The 19,657-nt window shown below is 40.9% G+C and overlaps 1 protein-coding gene across 1 annotated transcript in view; it reads right to left on the bottom strand.

The window, feature by feature from the left end:
- Positions 1-1,219: 1,219 nt before the first annotated feature.
- The window catches only part of CDS1 (CDP-diacylglycerol synthase (phosphatidate cytidylyltransferase) 1), a gene marked incomplete at its 5' end in the record, with an annotated part of 24,647 nt that continues 6,209 nt past the window's right edge, over positions 1,220-19,657 (bottom strand). The window contains 10 exons of the mRNA XM_009707016.1: positions 1,220-1,349; positions 2,500-2,603; positions 4,749-4,868; positions 7,643-7,795; positions 8,596-8,664; positions 9,726-9,813; positions 11,006-11,088; positions 13,136-13,194; positions 14,736-14,875; positions 17,413-17,510. Coding sequence (XP_009705318.1) covers positions 1,220-1,349; positions 2,500-2,603; positions 4,749-4,868; positions 7,643-7,795; positions 8,596-8,664; positions 9,726-9,813; positions 11,006-11,088; positions 13,136-13,194; positions 14,736-14,875; positions 17,413-17,510 — 1,044 coding nt within the window. The remainder of the gene's footprint in view (positions 1,350-2,499; positions 2,604-4,748; positions 4,869-7,642; positions 7,796-8,595; positions 8,665-9,725; positions 9,814-11,005; positions 11,089-13,135; positions 13,195-14,735; positions 14,876-17,412; positions 17,511-19,657) is intronic.

Here is a 19,657-nt window from a genome sequence, read left to right as displayed (position 1 = left end):
TGTCATTTCAAAAAAAGTTTATATTTTTATCTGCATCAAGACATGCCACGTGATGAAAAAAGTTAGAAAACAGGTAGGATTGAGAATTACAGAGCATCAGCTTTCCTCCCACGCCCTACTAACTCTACAGAATAGCTGCTTTCTATAAAAATTCTCCATTCAAACACCTATGTGGTTACCCAAGCGTGCTTGAGGATCTTCTTAATAAATAACAACACACAGCAGAACCACCATGCATCCTGTCTTGCACTTTGCACATACATCAGGTAAAAGTTTCTGCCTTCACTGAGTTAACACGTTAATAAAACAGCACTTAAATGTCACTTTTTACTCAAAAGGCTTTTAAAAGAGAAGGAAATACCCCCATTCTACGCGGTAGTTAAGAGGCACAAGGAATAAGGCTTGAATTACTGACTTCAGACACTGACTCGGCCGTGGAAACCAAGGGCTTAAACTCCAGATTCTCCCCAGTCTGTAGGAGGATCTCATTTTCTCAGGTAATCTCTACTCTTGGATGTCGACGCTTGTTTACAATCCGTAACATTAACCAAAAAAATAGCAGCTCCACAGCCCAAACAGCCCAGCTATACTTCAGTAAAGGTACTTTTCTCTTGAAAGCATGAAATAGTTTCATAAGAAAGCTGTTTGATTAAAAACCGAGTTAAGTTTAACCTTCATAGTGATTTAGTAAATACAGGTAGGCTGATACAGCAGGCTGGAAGTACCTCTTGGACCAGGCTAACAAGTATTTTCCGGCCAATTGTAATTTCAGCACTGGGCTACATAAAAGCGATCACCTGCCTCATCTGTTTACACTTCAGTAACCACTGGAGACCAAAAAAGTATTGCTAAGCTGTACCATATTAAATAACTCATTAAAAACTAATGTAAAAACTAATGGTGAATTATTTTTTTTTTTTTTTTTAAGTACAAAGCCTGTCAGGCTGGGTGCTGAAGGAAGACTGCTGCCATCCACCTCAGGAAGTAAAATATACAGCATGTGTCCTGTTACTTTGCAAGCATTTTAATTATTTTAGGAGTACGAGATCTTCTGTGTTCTAATAGGAAGTCAGAGCATTCACATTCATTTCAGGAAACATTCACTTCTTCCAGACCATAAACTACTCTTCCTTTAGCTATTATCTATGTGCACATTTGCAACGCTTTTCCACAGGCTTCTTGTAAATGGAGGTTTCTTCTAGTCCTCTGTTTTGACAAACTACCCTTTCAGAGATGGCTGCAGGATCCCTTTTTCGACGAGGTGAGATTTCAGGGTTTTATACACGCTTAGTTGTTGCTCAGGCTGAAGTATCAAGAGCTGTTTCAGTAATTTGCTGGGATTTGGACCCCTGTCAATGAAAATTTGTTTTTGTGAGCAGCAGCTCTAAAGAAACTTTTCAACAGCTTTCCATTTTCTTCTTGCTGCACAAACAATGCCTTCCCTTTTTTGGGGACACTAAGTTATGGATTTCTCCCAGTCTATCTCCCCAGGACGCATGGGCGAGCATTACTGCCAAAGCGTCCTCCTTAGCTCAATCTGAACAGAAACTAAAAAGCATTTCTTCTATTTGCTGTCAAGTGGGATATGACGAGTACGATTCACCGATTCATTCTTAATCACTGTAATCAACATTTCTCATCAACAGATCTTTTTTAGTTTAGTATCTGTTGCCAGATAAGCTGTGTACTACTGAATTAAACAGAAAGTTGGCCAAGTCAGTGAAGAAAATGGCAAATTAAACCAAGTTTTCTAAATAACAGCCACATTTTTAGCTAGTGACTTATTTACAGTCTGATTCTAAGATGGACCGAATACGAGGCAAAGCATCTGTTGCTGATGAGGCGTCTAATAATTATTTAGCCATATGCATTTGCAAAACGAAGGGCATGTATCCATTTGGACACCTACAGCCCCGTGATCCCCCCTGCCCCAGGAACTACAATGACTGACTGTAAGAGAATTGTCAGGCCCATGATTTCTTCTTGAAAGCTGGTGTGGTTCAGGGAAGATGAGCAGTATTTTTAAGAAGTTGTCTCCTCTCTTTAACCATAGTGTTTTCATCTTCAATAGAAAATCCCAAGTCAAGCGACTGAGAAAGACTGAAACTTAGAGGAAGAACTGCAGTCTCGCAACCTACAGAGAAAGCAGATGGTGCGGCACCCCTCCTGCCCCAAACCCCATCCTCATACCTCCCTCTAATCAGCAAGTTCTAGTAAAACCTCTTGGAGGCTGCTATACAAAACGTTCTGGTATTTAGGGTACACAAAGTACCTTTAACAGCACTCACAGGTACATTAAATCATAGCTTGAACCTGACACAAATCCTAGGCAGTGACATATGTTTTCTTAATAGTTCTGTATTTGAACTCCTTGCATAAATCAGATTTAGAAACCTGCAATCTCCACTACGCTAACAGTGTGGAACGTAACTCCTACGAAGTAACTACGGTACAGCTCCTATGCAAGCGTAAGTAGTTAATTCTGTAAAAAGCCCATACCTTATGAAACTGGTGATATAGACATGAACGAAAGTGGCCATCAAGTACTGACAATCAAAGCGATCCATTATCCCACCATGCCCAGGGATTGTGTCTGCGAAATCCTTTTGGGTTTGAAGGATGGGGAGAGGGAAAAACAAAACAAACAAAAAAAATCATGGTCAGTGATTCCGATCAAACACACTAACGACGCATCACTTAACAGCAGAACATTAAGGCTGCAATTAAGCTATGGTTTCACCGCACTGAGCCAAAAGTTAGCAGGAGCCTCCTTTGCTAAAGGAGTTTTTAACTGCAAAGGTGAGTCAGGGGCTGAGAAGAAAAAGAAGAGATGAAGCAACTCGTCCACAGTATCACACGAGAGGACAGCAGTAGATCAGGTGCAGGTTTGCCAGTACGGAGCACACTTGTGTGCCTATACATACTTCATTTTGTAGCAAGCCTCTTAAGCTAATGGCTGTCGTTTCTTGCCTCTGCAGAAACTAATTCTCCTCTTTAATACTTTTATTGCTTTATCCTCTACTGGTAGCTGCTGTTGAAGCACTTGTTACCAGGGAATATATATTTGCTACACGAGAAGCAGTAACCTGAGGACTCTTTCCACCAACGCTGGCTTTGCAAGTTGTACTGCCCATTCACCTGCCCTTTTTTTCACTGGGTTTTTGGTAACCGTAGTTAAAAACCATACATTTATTTAAATATATTTAACAGAATCAAAAAACCTCGTAGTGAAAAAGTTATCACTACTTTAAAAAAAATTTCTGATGCAAATGCAGCTCAATACACTACCTTTGTGTTACCCAGTCTTGTCTGTAGAACAGCTTCATTGGTCAAACCAGCCTCATATACCCTTTTTGTCACCCACGCTCGCTTGTGTAAACTGGGTGAAAACCCTGACCTTCATCACGTGGGGCGGCTGCCAGCCAGTTAAACTGGTGCTGTGCCAGTGCCACTCCAGCCCTCCAGCTCTGGGCAGGCACAGAGTGGCTAACCTAACCTACGCGCTGCCTTCAGGAACAATTCCACAATATCCCAGTAGCCTCATATACCCTTTTTGTCACCCACGCTCGCTTGTGTAAACTGGGTGAAAACCCTGACCTTCATCACGTGGGGCGGCTGCCAGCCAGTTAAACTGGTGCTGTGCCAGTGCCACTCCAGCCCTCCAGCTCTGGGCAGGCACAGAGTGGCTAACCTAACCTACGCGCTGCCTTCAGGAACAATTCCACAATATCCCAGTCTTCACGACAGTCCTTTGGTCACCACCTTGGGGCCCAGAAGTATTAAAAAAAAAAAAGTGCTTCTTTTCAGATGCATTTTTTTTCCCCCTACAAGCCCTTCTTCACACAAACAGCCTTTTGCTACCCGGACGTACAGGTACGACAGCGGACGAGGCTGTAGCTAGCAAAGTGCCAGACAAGTTGCTCGGACGGGCATAAGAAAGAGGGGTAAGTGCAAGCACACGTAGGGGAGTTCAGCACAGAGAGGGTTATACGCTTCTGTGCAAAGCACACGCCAAAACCAATGGATGTAGGGAACAGCAACAAGCAACAAGGTAAGAATTACAGCAGTCCTACCAAGACATAAAGAAGGTCGGGAGAAAATTTGGGGCTGCCCTCTTCCCGTACTCCTGCTGCCACTTAATACCAGCCAGGGACAACACTGCCACAAGCGACAGCGCACACCTTGCAATGAACAGAGGTTAGCACGTCACATCATTTGCCAATACACGCTCCGGTGACAAGGCGGCACCGTATTGGCAAAGGCAGCCAAACATCGCATGCTTTGGTGAACCTGATAGGTCAGCATCTGCGTACGACACCAGCGCTATTGGTAAAACACAGCCAGCCACAATCTGAAGGGTAAACCGCTGTGGGTGCTTCTTGAGCATCTACAGATTGCCTTTCATGTGAAGTGTATCAGCTCACATCTTGCTTCTCTAAACCACTTCTGCAACACGACTTGGAAGGATAATTATCAACCAAAATATGAAGCCAAATTATTCTTAGAATTCCAACACTAAAGTCACATGTTGATTACATGAAGTTTTAAGAATAACACATAAATATGTCTGATAAAACTAAGTACTGCTGCCAATGCTAACAAAACCAGCTCAAACGTCATCGCACCTTAGTAGAAACAGTACATACTACAATAAATGATTAAAAAAACCCCACAAACCCAACCCACCAATTTTATCTAATTCAAAGAGAAATCCAAACCAAAACCGGCTTACAGAAGTCATTACACACCTTGATTTTGAAAGCTCTTTTAAATCCACTGGCAAAGAATCCTCCAAATGGCCCAATTAACGAGGCAAATGTTGACAGTGCAATGCTGTGCATCTGAAATGGGTACATATTCACCGTTTCCTACAAGAAAAATAATTAGCAGTATATTTCAATATGTTTGACTGTAGGCATTTTAAGCTTAAATATTTTAAAATGGGGCTGTCACAGAGCAAATTTCCACAAAGCTCCATGTTTCCTGACACAAAGTAATACTGTAAAGAAAGGAGAAGTAGGCACGCTGTAGAAAGCAGCTGAAAGGTCTGGTCAGGTGAACAGGATGAAGTATTTGGGATTGCTAGAGCAGTGAACTTTAACAAATGACGTGGTTTTCCACCAGTCCCTCAGTTGATCAGAAGGAACAGAACTACTCGTTCCATAATGTACGATGGGACTCTCTAGTCTTTCCCGGCTCTGCTTTTCCAGCTCCACTTCCTGTAAACAAAGGAGATTTCCACAAATTCCTCGTATTGCTCTAGTAAGTGGCCCAATGCTCTCCACAAACTCGTCACCTTCATACAATTCACTGTCACTTCTTTCAAGGGCTCTCACGAGACAGGAATTTTGCACTAATTCGCCTTACTGTCACCTTTGTGTACGTACAGCAATAATGGGAGACAGAAGGTTTACCCTCATTAATACGTTTTGGTTTGCTTTTAAATAGATATTGTTACCCTCAGCCTGCTCACAGACTTGAAATTTGTTTTCATCCCTTCAAGTTCTTGCAGATAAGAGAGACTTCATTGGCAAAAGGTACCTGTTTTTCCATCCTGACACAGATTAGAAAAAAGAGTTGGGTTTTTTTCGTTGGTTGGGGTGTTTGGGGGTTGTTGGGGTTTTTTTGATTGGGTTTTTTTTGTTTGTTTGGCTTTTCTGGGTTTTGGGGTTGGCTGTGGGGTTTTTTTTGGTAACAGCTTTACGCACCTTCAAGTCAATGGTATAAGCTCCAGCCTTTGAGGGAACACTATGCTGGCCCCATCCCTGAGAGCAGAGCACACCTCACTTGGCAAGTCTTGATAAACATCATCTGTAGCTGAAACATCCTGTACCTTGTGTTTCTGACTGACATCACAGCTGGCCAACACCAATTTTCTTGACTTATTTGTGCAGTTATCTTAAGACACCTTTCTTTTTGACCAACTGAGCAGTTTAGCCTAACAGAGAAGTTTAAGAGTTGGAATTATTAAGTTGATTTTGTTGGGAGAACACAAGGCTCGACATCTTTTGACACTAGGTAAAATATCTTCCAAACATAACATCTGGTCATATTTCTGAGAGAGAACATCAGGAATTGAGTAACCAAGGGAAAATCAAAACCAGGCTGTTGCCCAAACAAGTAGATTCAATTCAACTTTCTCTGAAGAGTGCTAAAACTAATTGTCTCCTCAAAAGGTTTGCTAGAGCCTGGCTAAAGTACTCCAGAAGTGCACATGGAACTCCCATCTCTCTTTAGGGTTAACCGACAGCTCCCTATTAGACTGCTACAGACCTGGGCCATCCCATCTCCTTGCCCTTTACCAAAATGAACAACATAGCCGGACACAAGAAGATTTCTCTCTGCTCAGTCCACGTTATGTTTTTGTGCAGAAAAATCCTTATCAAATTTCCAATGAACCCCACGGTCCCTGAAGCAACAGTACGTTCATTTGGTATGAAAATACCTGCGCTCCTTCTAGATGTAACCTTGTTTTTCTAAGTACCAATTGTAGCCATTGATTATTTTTAGTCTTATGTTTGGTTGCTACGAAGATTTCTCTCTGCTCAGTCCACGTTATGTTTTTGTGCAGAAAAATCCTTATCAAATTTCCAATGAACCCCACGGTCCCTGAAGCAACAGTACGTTCATTTGGTATGAAAATACCTGCGCTCCTTCTAGATGTAACCTTGTTTTTCTAAGTACCAATTGTAGCCATTGATTACTTTTAGTCTTATGTTTGGTTGCTACAGTTTCCAGTTTGTGCCTTTTTTTTTTTTTCTCTTGTAACCATGCCAACTTTTCCCCTTCAGGGTTACACCCACGTAACCACAGGTAAAGCCCACCGCCTTCCCTAGTGCTGCGCACTCGCTCTCCGTGCTCAGCCATCGCACAGGCGAGGGGAGAGCCACCGCAGAACCTTCTTGTTCTGCCTTTATCCCAGTCACCTCCTCTTCGCCCTAAAGGAAAGATAACGACAGACTGCTTGGTTTGTGGTTGGTATTTTCTTCCTGTTGGAGTGCCTCCGGGGCCTGTGACTTCGGAAGCAGTGCTTTGTACAGTAGGATAATTGGTGACCTGGTTCCTGACAGGTAAGGACACAACAGCTCACTTAAAAGAATTTGCAGGCTGGGTGTGAGGAAAAGGGTCAGTGACTACATTACATGGAACTATTACTGGTATTTCTTTTTCACTCAGTATGGAAGTAACGGCACTAACGCACAAGGCGTTACGTGGTGAAGAAAGCACAAGTCCAATCCTAACAGGAGTTACACACTAGCTGAAAACGGAATCAGGTTCTACAAGATTACTTAGGCTTGCTACTAATTTGGGCCACAACAAACCTTTGTCCATTTTTCACAAAAATTTAAAGGTTGCCCTTCAAAAATAGGTTTGTCTGCAGAATGCAGAAGTGACATCCATTTCCAGCACAAAAAGAATACAGGCCACAAGAACACAGGCTGGTTTCCTCAGACGACTCCAGTAGCGCATTTCAATTCTGCTTGGCTGACCATCTCCCCAGTCTGAGCAACGGAGAGGCTCATGGTATCGATTCAGTTCTTACAGCATTCACACACCTTTCTAAAAAGGCAAAGGTTTAGAAAACCATTCAAGCTGGGAAGTACGATTTCAATTTTAGGCAAAGCCTTGTTTTTTTCCTTACCCATCCCAACACAGCCTGAAGCAATGGTGGCACAGAGTACTTCTTCATCTGAAAGAGCTCTGAAGGTTCACACTCGGTCACAAATCTGTTGGTTTCACTGTTGTATTCCACGGGGCAGACAAAGTACTGATGTTGAGCCAAAAAATAGGAAAACTGAAAAGCAAAACAAGGACTCCTGAAACAGGTGTTTGTTGGTACAGTCAAAAATCATACTGTAATGGATGGCTTTCTCATTGCAAGCTGAGGGTAATAAAATCTTCTTAATAACAGAGACCCACAATGGAGTAAAATCGGCCTTTTTAAGCTGGAGAATGCCTCAACAAGGCAGACAAATGTGGACGTTCAATGAGCTTAGTGATGATTTCCCAACTTGTTTTCCTTTTCACATCTACTGGACTTTTATGCATTATAAAATCCCAAAACATTAGCCACTCATCTTTTTTTTGCAGTTCAATTCCCCATTAAAACTTGAACTATCGCTTCTACCAAGTTTGGCAGTTAGGAGTTCTGCTGACCTTGGTGATAAATTACTTGCCAGAACAGTTACTGTGTGCTGTTTTTATCTTCTACGCATATCGTTAGCGTAAACTACTTCTCAGGAGAAACGTCGCGATAAAGTATGGAATACAAAAGTACTACTTTACAAAGCATAAATAACGCTATCAATAAACTTCAATTTCAAAATAGGGATGCAACTAACAGAGAAAACATTTCCAGATGTAGTAACAGTAATGGCAAAAATGGTCAACATAACCTATTCGGGAGAGGTGCAAGCCTTGCCTCGCCTTTCCAGCTAGTTACAAATTGGCAGAATTCTCTAGCAAAAAACCCCACCCTCTAAATCTTAGCCTTCCAGCAGTTTGGGACGACCAAATGTGTCAGTAATCTTACTTCAAGGAAAACCAGGAAGTTGAAGGCTGAACCTACAGAAGGCAAGTCCTGGCGTTACTTACAATAAATCCAAATACAACCGTGGAAAAGAAGCCTCCAATGAACCCTTCCCAGGTCTTCTTGGGCGACAGCTAGGCAGAAAAGAGATAGCGTTAGCCTCATCGGGTGCATCGCTGAACCCTTTTTTACTCCATTTCTGCACCTTGCTTGTGAAAATTAAGCTCCTACTTGGTTTCTCAAAGGTATGTGTGAAATGGTATCGAGTAGCTGCAGCCACTGAACCTGATAAATAGAGGAGTATGGATAGGACCTGTCCCAGGCAAGGAGGGGAAGTGCCGTAGTTCGGTCGGTGCCACCGGGCAGCTTTGTGGGGCCAGAGAGCTCCCTTCCCAACTGCTGCTGCTGTCTGGAGCCTGCTGCCTGCCTCTGGCCCCAGCCGACCCTGCCTGAGCAGCCCAGCTCCTGCAAGCACGACGTGGAAACCTGCACGAGCGCGGTTCGGCTCTGTTGGAGACCTCTGCTAGCATTTAGATAGTGACAGAAGCCTGGGTGTTAGACAACTACAGCTGGGGATGCTCCTTGGGAGACAGTAGCTTCCTACGTACCGACTACTACAGCAAATAACAGCAGGCCTAGAGAGACCAGCGTAGCAAGCTATTTTCTTCATCAAATTTTGTCACATTCTCAATTTAGGAGCAGTTTAATATCGGAACCAACTAAATACCCAAAAGTTAACTGGGCACTATCATGAAAATAGTAATTCATGGCCTTCTGTGGGGTCTTGCATACTCCACCAGAATAGGAAGATTACTACTTGAGCCCCTCAGTGCTGTATCAAGAAGACCAAATGAGGAACAGGTATATATGATGTAGTCGCTTATTTCAAATTACAGTTTCTGTACAGTAAGCATGCAGTTAAACCTGCATATGAAATCCAAAAAGGAAGTGATTATAAATGATGATGCGATAGACCTGAACAGTATTATACTGTAATGTCAATATTACATTCATATTAAACCCAGTCTGCACTTACAGATCTTCAGAAACAGGATAGTCTATTTGGTTTTTTTAGCAAAGATGTGTATCATGCAGTACAGCAGAAAGTATTTTTCCATGAACATGTTTTTGAACAAGTACCAAAAATGCTATAAATTGTAAAAGCTTGTTAGTGAGGAAGTGCCTACGTACATACCTTAATTAATGGAGTTCTGCCAAAGAAGAATCCAAAAATGTAAGCGGTAATATCATTGCAGATAACACTTGAAATTGGAACCAGAAACCTAGAGAAAGACATTAGAAGTTCCATGGAGAAAAAGAAAAGCTGCCCGAAACTAAACACAGGACAGAAATTGAAACAGCAGCATTTCATTCTGGGAAATTATTCTCTAGAATTTAGAAGGAATTATGTTTCATAACGTTGTTCACCTAGCTCCCCCACGAGCAGCATATTTAGTTATACTGGTCTTAGTCTTCAGCCAATCAAGACCATTAGAGATCCATGTTAGTTCAAGTTAAAACATGATTTTGGTGCATGAGCTTAAAACGTGAACAGGCTGGCTTTTTCCTATCAGGCTTGAAGACTGGTACCACAGTTAAGAAGAAATCAACAGATATAAACATGTTAATGTTTTTGGTAACATCAAAGCAAGCAAATTTCTTCTAAAGTGTAATGATATCTAAATTTAAAAAAAAGTTTTCATTTTTTTCCTCTTGTCAGTTTTAAGCAGCCTGTGTTAGCTAAGCGTTCTTTGCATGCAGACAGCATCCGAATTTGTTATTCAAGCCTGTTAACCTCTTTTTTTCCCTTTTCAAAGCAGGGATGTAGCAATAAGCTAAAAGTCAGATTTTGTGACTGTCTGCCAAACTGCCTGGCACCAGTGGAAATAAAAAATAGTAGGCTAGCAAGGCAACTAGGTTCAGTCTTTGGCACATGAACGGGATCACTATGAAAAGAATTTGTCTATACAAATTTTGCCAAAGGCTTTGGGTTTCCTTTCCAACTATGAGCACGTCTTTTCTGCAATAATCTCCCCAGTTGTATATATATCAGGAAAAGAAAAAGGACAACTTGCAGCATAATGCCCTTGGAAGAACACAAATTGTCTTCCATCTTTCTCAACTTATAATTTACCCTGTCCCTAAAGAAGTGGGAAAATACACCTTCTCTTTGAGGAGCAGTTTTAAGTAATCAAGTTTAACCGCATCATCAGAATGTAATATATCACTGGAAACAGGGTATTAAGATATCCAGGATGTAAACTCTTAAAATATTTTAAGTAATCTGAATTTATCTGAACAGAGAAAGCAGCAGGGAAGGTGGCCAGATTGGGGATTTCAAATTAAATGGTCCAACTTCAATAGCTCTGAGCAATTGAAGCTCCCAAGTAATTATTCCCTAACCAGATCTACGTAAAAGAACCAACCTTTCAGTGCAATAGAGAGTTACAAATCAGTTTATTACTGTCCCCTTACCAGATCATGCCTTCAAAGAGATTTTGGATGACAAGATGAGATTGAGTTACAGTGATCAGCAAAGTGACATGAGTCCATGCGAACTGTTAACAATGCAACAACACAACAATTAGTGAAAACACCGATCCGTACACCTTGATAAATACTGGTGTGTCAGCTAGAGGAGCTACTTAGGAGCTCACAGGAAAGACCAGTTCTAGTGGTAATGCAAGAGATGCGTGCATACAGTATATCACAAGTTAGCTGGCTTTCTGAAGCAAGTACCGAAACTTTAACAGGTTTCCCCGTCACTTACCTCCACCCAGAATTTTTTAATGTGCAGTTTAACATCTAATAAGACATACACCTTCAGCGTGAAAGCAGCAAAGAAATGTAAGCAATGTGATATTCTGTATATACGTGTAACAGACACGTTAGAACTGTAACAATAAAATGGCAATGAACTACTCATGAAAGAGCCATGTTACACAGATGTGGGTATCTCTCGTAACAGAATACCAGTCCTCTTATGAAACACGAAAATTCTCAGGATTAGTGAAAACAAAGTGTTAATTTTTAGGCGCATGGCCAGTTAAACAGTCATTTTCCTCAGTATTACTCTACGTACTTGGTGTTTATTCTGTAGCACCTGTGTACAATAAAGTGGTTTCCAAACAGTTTACCAGTAAGGATTCTACAACAGATTTTATTTTCCAAAACCTTTTAAATGAAGGACTGATAGTTTTTCTATGAAATGTCAAATTTAAGCACTCTAAATGTCTGGGCAATTTAACACTCGGAATCTTCTACTCCTATAATTCTCTTATCACATGTGTTTTCCTATGGCAGCCAGCATCTACTTCTAGTTAAGACAACTCACGAAGGCTGAAAGGGGGGGTGCAAGAACCGACTAAAGGTTTCTGAAAATATGACTCATATGACTGAAACCACAAATCTTCTGCCTTCGTTCCAGAAGGGGAAAAAGGAAAAAAAAAAAAGTCATGGAAAACTAATATATTTACCTTGGGCCAATCGGAAAATGAGGACTTTTTCTGTGGATTAGAAGATAAAGGCCACTTCTCCTAGAAAAGCTGTATCTCCCTGTTAGGCAAGGTCTCCCATAAACAGGGTAAATTTTTTTGCGTAAAAGATTTTTTTTCATGCTCATGCAGGGCTCAGCTAAGTCCTAGTCTAGAATTAGGGATCCTCAATAGTAAAGTGCTACCTAAAGCACTGTAGAAACAAAAGGATTAACTGCAACCCTGGAGCTTTAGGAAATCTTTAAGGCTGCACAACCCCCTGACTGCTCAAATTCTTTAAAGGCAGGAGCTGTACTGCATTACTGTTTTACCATTGCTTCTCATCATTCCTATATGGGGGGGGGCGGGGGGCAGGTTCAGTGGGGTTTTAGGGGTTTATTTGGTTTGGGTGTTCTTTTGTGGGTTTTTTGGTTTTTTTTTTGTTTGTTTGGTTGGGGTTTTTTTGTTGTTTTTTTTTTTTTTTTTTAACCTGTGATGTTACAAAATTAGTTTTCGACCTACAAGATACATATAAGAAAAAGGTTCATGCTCTTGATTACCTACTATGCTATTCATTAGGTGGACAAATACAAGAGATGAGAAGACTGGTTTCTTTTAATAGGTTAATGATCTACTGAGGCACAGCAGAACAGAAGACCAGAACTGCTGTTAAGCATCACAGAATAAATCTTCCACATAGGGTTAAGATCAAGTTGCCTTCACAGTACTTCAGTGGGGCCTCTCCAAAGCAACACTTGAGTCACAAGAACCACTTCCCATGCTACGCTGAACTATTTGGCTTGAAACCTGGGAGGGAGATGCACACCCCTTTCTCCAGGAATCTCTTTTGTATCAGCCTACCACTAAGGGAAATGTAACACGTTGTATATACACAAGGCCTCACCAATGACCGCTTGGATTGACTGAAAAGCCACATCTCATGATATAATAATAATAAGCTGCAAGGTGAACAGACACCGAACAGCTCAACACCGCTTGATATCATGCTACTGTTGGTTTAAGCACATTTTCCACACCCCTCTTCCAAGCTATTTTATGAACATTAGGGACATGAGTGGTTCCTAGTGACATTCATAATGTGAGTGACCACAGCAAAGTGGGTAATACACACCATGTAAAACTGCAGACGATAATGTTTCTTCACTAAACTCAAAACAAACATGCAGAAGCCTGTAAAACAAAGCAAGTGTAGTTTGTACCATCTTATATTTAATTACACTGAACTGTGACATACCAGTAGTTCTCCTCCCTTGAAGCATCTTTTAATCCCTCTGCTGCTAGCAGCATTTGCTCGTATTCAGTTAAGTGTACACATAGAAGTATTCTCACTAGAGCACAAGATTTAGCTAACATCAGCAAAAAGCATCCATTTCATTACTTACAAGGTCCCATCATAGACATCAGTTTTTAGGGGAGGAGACCATCACCTTTAAAAACCACTCAAAAAAACAGGTCAACAAGCTGGTTTTGAATAATTCACAGAAATAATTGAAAGGAAAAGACCAGCTTGCCCCTTTCCACCAGACAGGCATACGGCTGCATGCAACGCAAGCATGAAGCGCGGGCATTGGAGAATTCAACTGACCGAAAGAAATGCTCTGAGAGAGAACCTTTCTTCTCCCCTTGGGCAATTCCCTGTGCCAGCAGGGATCAGAGGCCCTCAAAAGACCTTTAACTCTGGGGACAGCCCCTCAGCAACCCCACGATCCCACCGCAACAGACACCAAGGGGCTCTGCTACGCTCTGCCTCCTGCTTTTGCTCTTGGCTGGTTTGGTTCATCTCTCCCCTCACCGCCCTGCAGCGGTCACAAAGTATTAGTAAAGTTCGTTTCCTCAAGCCAAAGCCAGCTGAAAAAGGTCAAGTCTTGCAAAGCTGGTTTCAAGTTTGTGATCTAAGCACCAAGTAGAATTTTTATCTGGTTTTAAAAAAAAAAAAAAAAAGATTAACAGTAGACGGACTGACAGTTCATCACGAAGATCAGGTTTCTTAATATATTTTGCAAGTATTAGTCTCCTGTCCCTTAGGCCAAGCTGAGTCTTCAATCGATTTAATTTTAGGCTAAAGTGACAGTAACTGCATTGCTGAAAACATCGTGGACAATATTTACATGTTCACAAAGCAATATCCCACAAGACTGTCAGCTTATGTCTCTTCTTCCCAGATAAGGAGCTTTTGAAAAGTCTTTCTTTGGACAGGGGAGAAAAAAAAACCTCTATCCATGAGGCAAGCATCTGAATATCTTGCAGACAAAATAAACCCTCAAGCATTTTGAATAATCAGTTTAAAATACATTGGTAAACCTTGTTGCTCTAGACCTAGCAAAACACTTGCACAACAAAGAATCAACCCAGCACAGCAATTACACATACAAGTCACCTCCACAGATTGCCAAAATAGCATTCATGTATTCAGGTACGGAGCCCCATTTCTTCAGCCATCAAAATTACTTCATGCCAACTTCTCTTGACTGCTATTAGCTCAACTTTCTCAAGATCATTTACTTGTTTAGGCTGCTTTCTTCTTCTCAGTAAACACAAAATTTATATTCATGTTTTCACAGGAAAAATGGAACTGTGAACACCTAATTTCCTCAAACATCGAGAGGAAAATGAAAATACATAAAGCTGGGGAGCAAACTTTTTTTAAAGAAATAAGCACAGAAACAAATGCAGCACAAAGTTCTTTCATTTTCACAATTTCCTACTCTTACCTGTTAAATAGAGTGCAAAAGATATAAACCTATGGTAACGAATTAGGAATTGAAGCTGTTCTCTTCTCTGAACAAACGTAGCGAAGTAATCAGCTACAGTTTCGCCATAAAAGAAGTAGTTGACGCACAGCAAAAAGTACCTGCAACATACAACAGCTAGAAGTTATTTTAACAAGATAATATATATTTAAGCATCATTCTTGTTAAATAGAGTGCAAAAGATATAAACCTATGGTAACGAATTAGGAATTGAAGCTGTTCTCTTCTCTGAACAAACGTAGCGAAGTAATCAGCTACAGTTTCGCCATAAAAGAAGTAGTTGACGCACAGCAAAAAGTACCTGCAACATACAACAGCTAGAAGTTATTTTAACAAGATAATATATATTTAAGCGTCATTCTAAAAAAACAAAACAAACAAAAAAAAAACCAAAAAACACCACACAAAAGGAAAACCAGAAAGGTACAAAAGACATGCGATACAAATAAAATTCAACTATAAATCCAGTCTTATGCTTCTGGGTCGGCGTCTCCTCTGACAAGCCAAATTTTGTAATTTACTACTTCTAAAGCAACCGCACTAGAAAAACAAACACATTTTTGCAGGATACAGTTGGAAAATTCATTTCATCCTTAACTACAGTATTGAATACTCCACACTTATGCAAGTCCTTTTCAGATGCTCTCAAGTATCTGCTATCATCGATACTGACACAAGCAATTCTGCATATTCTTTTCCTGTATCTTATTAAGGGTAATTTGTGATTTCTGCCTTACAAACAAGAAAAAAGGTACCTGCATAATGAATCCTCTGAGGTTATAGGACAGTGAATCTGACATGGGGCTTGAGGATTTGAATGTAACTATACTTTTGCCATCTGGCACAAAGATTCTCCTCTGAAAGAGTTACTGCTGCATCTCCTGCTCCACTCCACCACACACTTTACCTTTTAGCTTTCTTGACCGAGCTATAATCTTACAGGGTTAAATCCATCAACTAACTAGTAAACGCAGCTATTAGTACAATTTTTTCAAAACAATGTTGTGGGAATATGTCCATACCTCAAGTTCAACTGAGGTGAAATGTCACCTTCAGCCATCTCTCTTTGAAGGATCTTCAAAGAAAATCCTTTCAGTCAAAACAGTCAGTAGGCAAGTAATTCTGTCTCAGGTTTTCATACAAGTTCAGTTACTCAGCTTTCTAGAGCTAAGTCACAATGGGATCCTCAAATGCCAAAGCAGCACTCAATAAAAACCAATAAACAGCAAATCCCAAACCACTATGAGATGCACCTCTCTAGGCAACACACTCTTCGGCTTATTACCAAAGTCAGCCACAGAAGATAAAAACTTGTGATTCAAGACTGGATCTCTGCATGGTCTCAGAGCACTCATTCTCTTCCCCCCAATACACGTTAATGCTCACTTTGCAAGGCTTCAGTTCTCTAAATAAGCCAAATAGTTGATATTCAGACTACTAACAGGATCCTCTGATCTCATGGAAATGTCTTAATATTTAGTCTCAGTGGCAGATGTTGGACTGAAAGGTGCTTTGATGCTAACTAGTGCGGCGATGCAGAGGAGTTGATTTTGAGCTCCACATTTGAAAGTGACGGAGGTCCAACTGCCAAAGTAGACTAAGTGGTAGAGTGCACATCTCCTCCTCTAAACATTTTGGCAAGACCGCAGAATCATTCACGTATGAGTCTGCTCTAGCTGTAGATCCAGAAGCCATGGAATAAAGCAGACAATAGATCAGTCCCCTGGATAATCCAGGAGTGACCAGAGGGGAACTGATCAGCATTTACAGATAGGAATTCACCACACTACAGAGTGAAGTTGCTTCTAGAAGTGAAGAAACAATGTGACAAGAGACCGGGAATAACCTAGATATTTCGGTTCCTTAAAAAAACCAAAGTCAACACAAAACCAAAACAACACAACATAGGTCATGTCTGAAGATTTATGTCCTTAAGCACCTGAGAGACTACATGTGCCCAACACCTTCCTATAACGCTGACTCTAACCAAAAGCCCTTCTCTTTCCTCCCAGAACTCAGAAGACGAGTTGATTTCCCAAGCTCTGTCCAACCCTATATAAGCTGGACATTGTCACAAGTATCAGGGATTTGCCAGAAAAATTAATCTCATCTTTTGGCTTCCAGTAGATCACCCAACACTATATTTATGCAGTCCTGTGATTAACTGCACAATTGGAAAGGATTTAAAATGTATATGTTATTATTTTAATTCTCTGTGTGTGTGAAGAGGAGCATTTGAGGTACCTGTTCTATTTATTTCTAATACAAGCTTAACAACCAAAAAAAAACCCACCAACTATCAAAGCAATACAAGTAATATATACCAGGTGATTATTTGGCTATGCACATTTTTAGATAGTTTACACATGCTCAGTTCTGACTTCAAGCATATATGCATGCATACATGTAAGTGTACCTATATACATATTTATAACAAGGAAAGAATTGAAGTACTAAAAGGCCAACTGATTTGTCCAAGTTCACAGGTGGAAGACAATGACAGAATCCTATATCAGATGTCAAGTTTTATGTCCACACTTGACCTACAAAGCTATCATTCCACCATGGCAGGATATGAAGAACATAGGAAGATTTAAGTTCACATCCCTACTTATTGACGCTCTTGCTTGCTACTCACCAGCTGAGGGATCTAAACCATGGTAAATCATACGAGTGGTAGACTCTGTAACCTATAGTAATGATTTCGTGGTAACACTTCACTTGGATGCTTAAGACCTAGAATATGAGAAATAAAAAAACTATGTAAATACACTGCACTTGTTTCTGAAAGGCAGTAAGTAATACTGCAACCTACATTAAGGGGAGAAATCATTCTGAATTCAAATTCCACACAGAAAACAGACAGCTTCAAAGCAAGTCCGAGGAAAATTAAAGCTCCATTTAAACCCCCCCCAAAACCTCAAAGCTACTAGACATGCTGAGAAAAAACACATTGGGCTAGCTGCAAGAATATGCTTGTGAAACAAAGGAACGCTTCTGACTTTTCTTCATTAAAACAGTTTGGCAGCAGCAAGTTAAAAGTACTTCCAGTAAAGAAGGCTCTTCTATTTCTTTTGGCTAAGTTTTATCTTTAAATTTAGTTTAAGAAATATTTTCTAGGCCCAATGGAAAAAACTTGCTGGGCAACGCAACTTGGACACGCAAGTCTTCCACTTGCAAGTGTCTCATTAAGGGCAATTAGCATTGATGATAGAAGGAAAGCTCGTCTAACCCAGGTCTGAATGTCACACCCTCCACGGCCTTCCACTTGTTTTGCTGATCTCACTACTTCGGTGCCTGCCCGTGCAAGTCTGGCAGTACGTCCTGTCGGTCTTTGGGCTCGGAAGGACTCTCTGCCTGTTGTGTCTAATCCACAGTCACCAAGCAGATGGCCCTGCCCAGATATCAAGTATTGCCAAACACAGGTCATCAGTAATCCTGCGCAGAGGCAGGAGTAAGAACCTACCCACGCCGATGGCGCGTGTCGGCATGCGAGGCTTTGCAGTATTCTCTTACCACCTGCATGTGCGAATAAATTTCATCTTCCTCAACGTGTGAACACAGTTTAAAACGGTTTTACACCACCTCAGTGAGTTAATTTTGAAGCTCCTCTATCTACATTATAAAACTTAAGTGCTATACGCAAGAGTAACATTAAAGGATTGCAGCTTACAGTGGCAAAGGATGCTGGGGTTCAAAGGCATAGAAGCTCGTGCCTGTTACCTTAGTAGCAGGCAAACATAAAACATGTCTCCCAGTTTTCTAGGGCAGTCTCAGGGCTTGTCCTCCAAACTTCACTGGATTAACCTTCCTACAAGTCTCTGGGCATTTTCAGTCTCAGTGTTAAGATTCGGTTTTAGCATGACAAGTCTTGTTTAAATGTAAGCTCTTTGATTCCAGTGAAACGAAATAATTCATGAATAAAACTGGTTTTTCCCTCCATTCTTCTTTTTACATAATCCCAAATGTCAACTTTATGAACAGTTTAATATATTAGAAGACAGAGTTTTTGCTTTATATTACAACAGAGAAAGAACTCTATTCGATTCTATACTAACTTTAATTACTTTTTGCTTCATGATTGCAATCTCAGAGTATACCATAAATACACCGAATCACACAGCAAATTGATTAATTCCTTTTTGTTCATTACCATCATTCTCAAGTGTAACAGACTACTAAAGGAAGGATTGTGAAAAAAATACCTGTCTACAATGACCTACACTTTAAAGGGCCTTTTTTTATTGTTTCTTCATACACAAACCAGAAAATCCTCCACCAATGAAATAATGAATTACAAGTTTGTTGCGTCATTCACCTGAAAACAGGAAATATAAACCAGACTAATCCAGATGTAGAGACTGTAACGCAGGCCATAATACTGGTGAAACAGCATTCCAGTCTCTCAAAACAATACAGGAAAAAAAAAAGGGAGTTTACGACCTTTGGAAGAAGGGGCAGGCACCTCAGGAGGACTACAAAGATGTCATGAGGTTACGCAGGCTGAAAATTAGAGGGGCCAAAGCCCAACTAGAACTTAATCTGATCTGGCTACTGCCATAAAAGATAATACAAAAAGTTTCTATAAATACATTCACAACAAAAGGAGGGCTAGGGAGAATCTCCATCCTTTCTTGGATGCATGGGGGAAACATAGTGACAAAGGACGAGGAAAAGGCTGAGGTACTTAATGCCGCCTTTGCCTCAGTCTTTAATAGTAAGATCAGTTGTTCTCAGGTTACCCAGCCCACTGAGCTGGAAGACAGGGATGGGGAGCAGAACGAAGCCCCCATAATCCAAGGGGAAATGGTCAGCAACCTGCTACATCACTTCGACACACACAAGTCTATGGGGCCAGATGGGATCCACCCAAGGGTGCTGAG

Source organism: Cariama cristata, unplaced genomic scaffold (assembly GCF_000690535.1).
Source record: "Cariama cristata isolate BGI_N322 unplaced genomic scaffold, ASM69053v1 scaffold10389, whole genome shotgun sequence".
NCBI classification, from domain to species: domain Eukaryota; kingdom Metazoa; phylum Chordata; class Aves; order Cariamiformes; family Cariamidae; genus Cariama; species Cariama cristata.
Note: the sequence above shows the minus strand (reverse complement) of the source record. Positions and strands in the feature narration are given on the sequence as shown.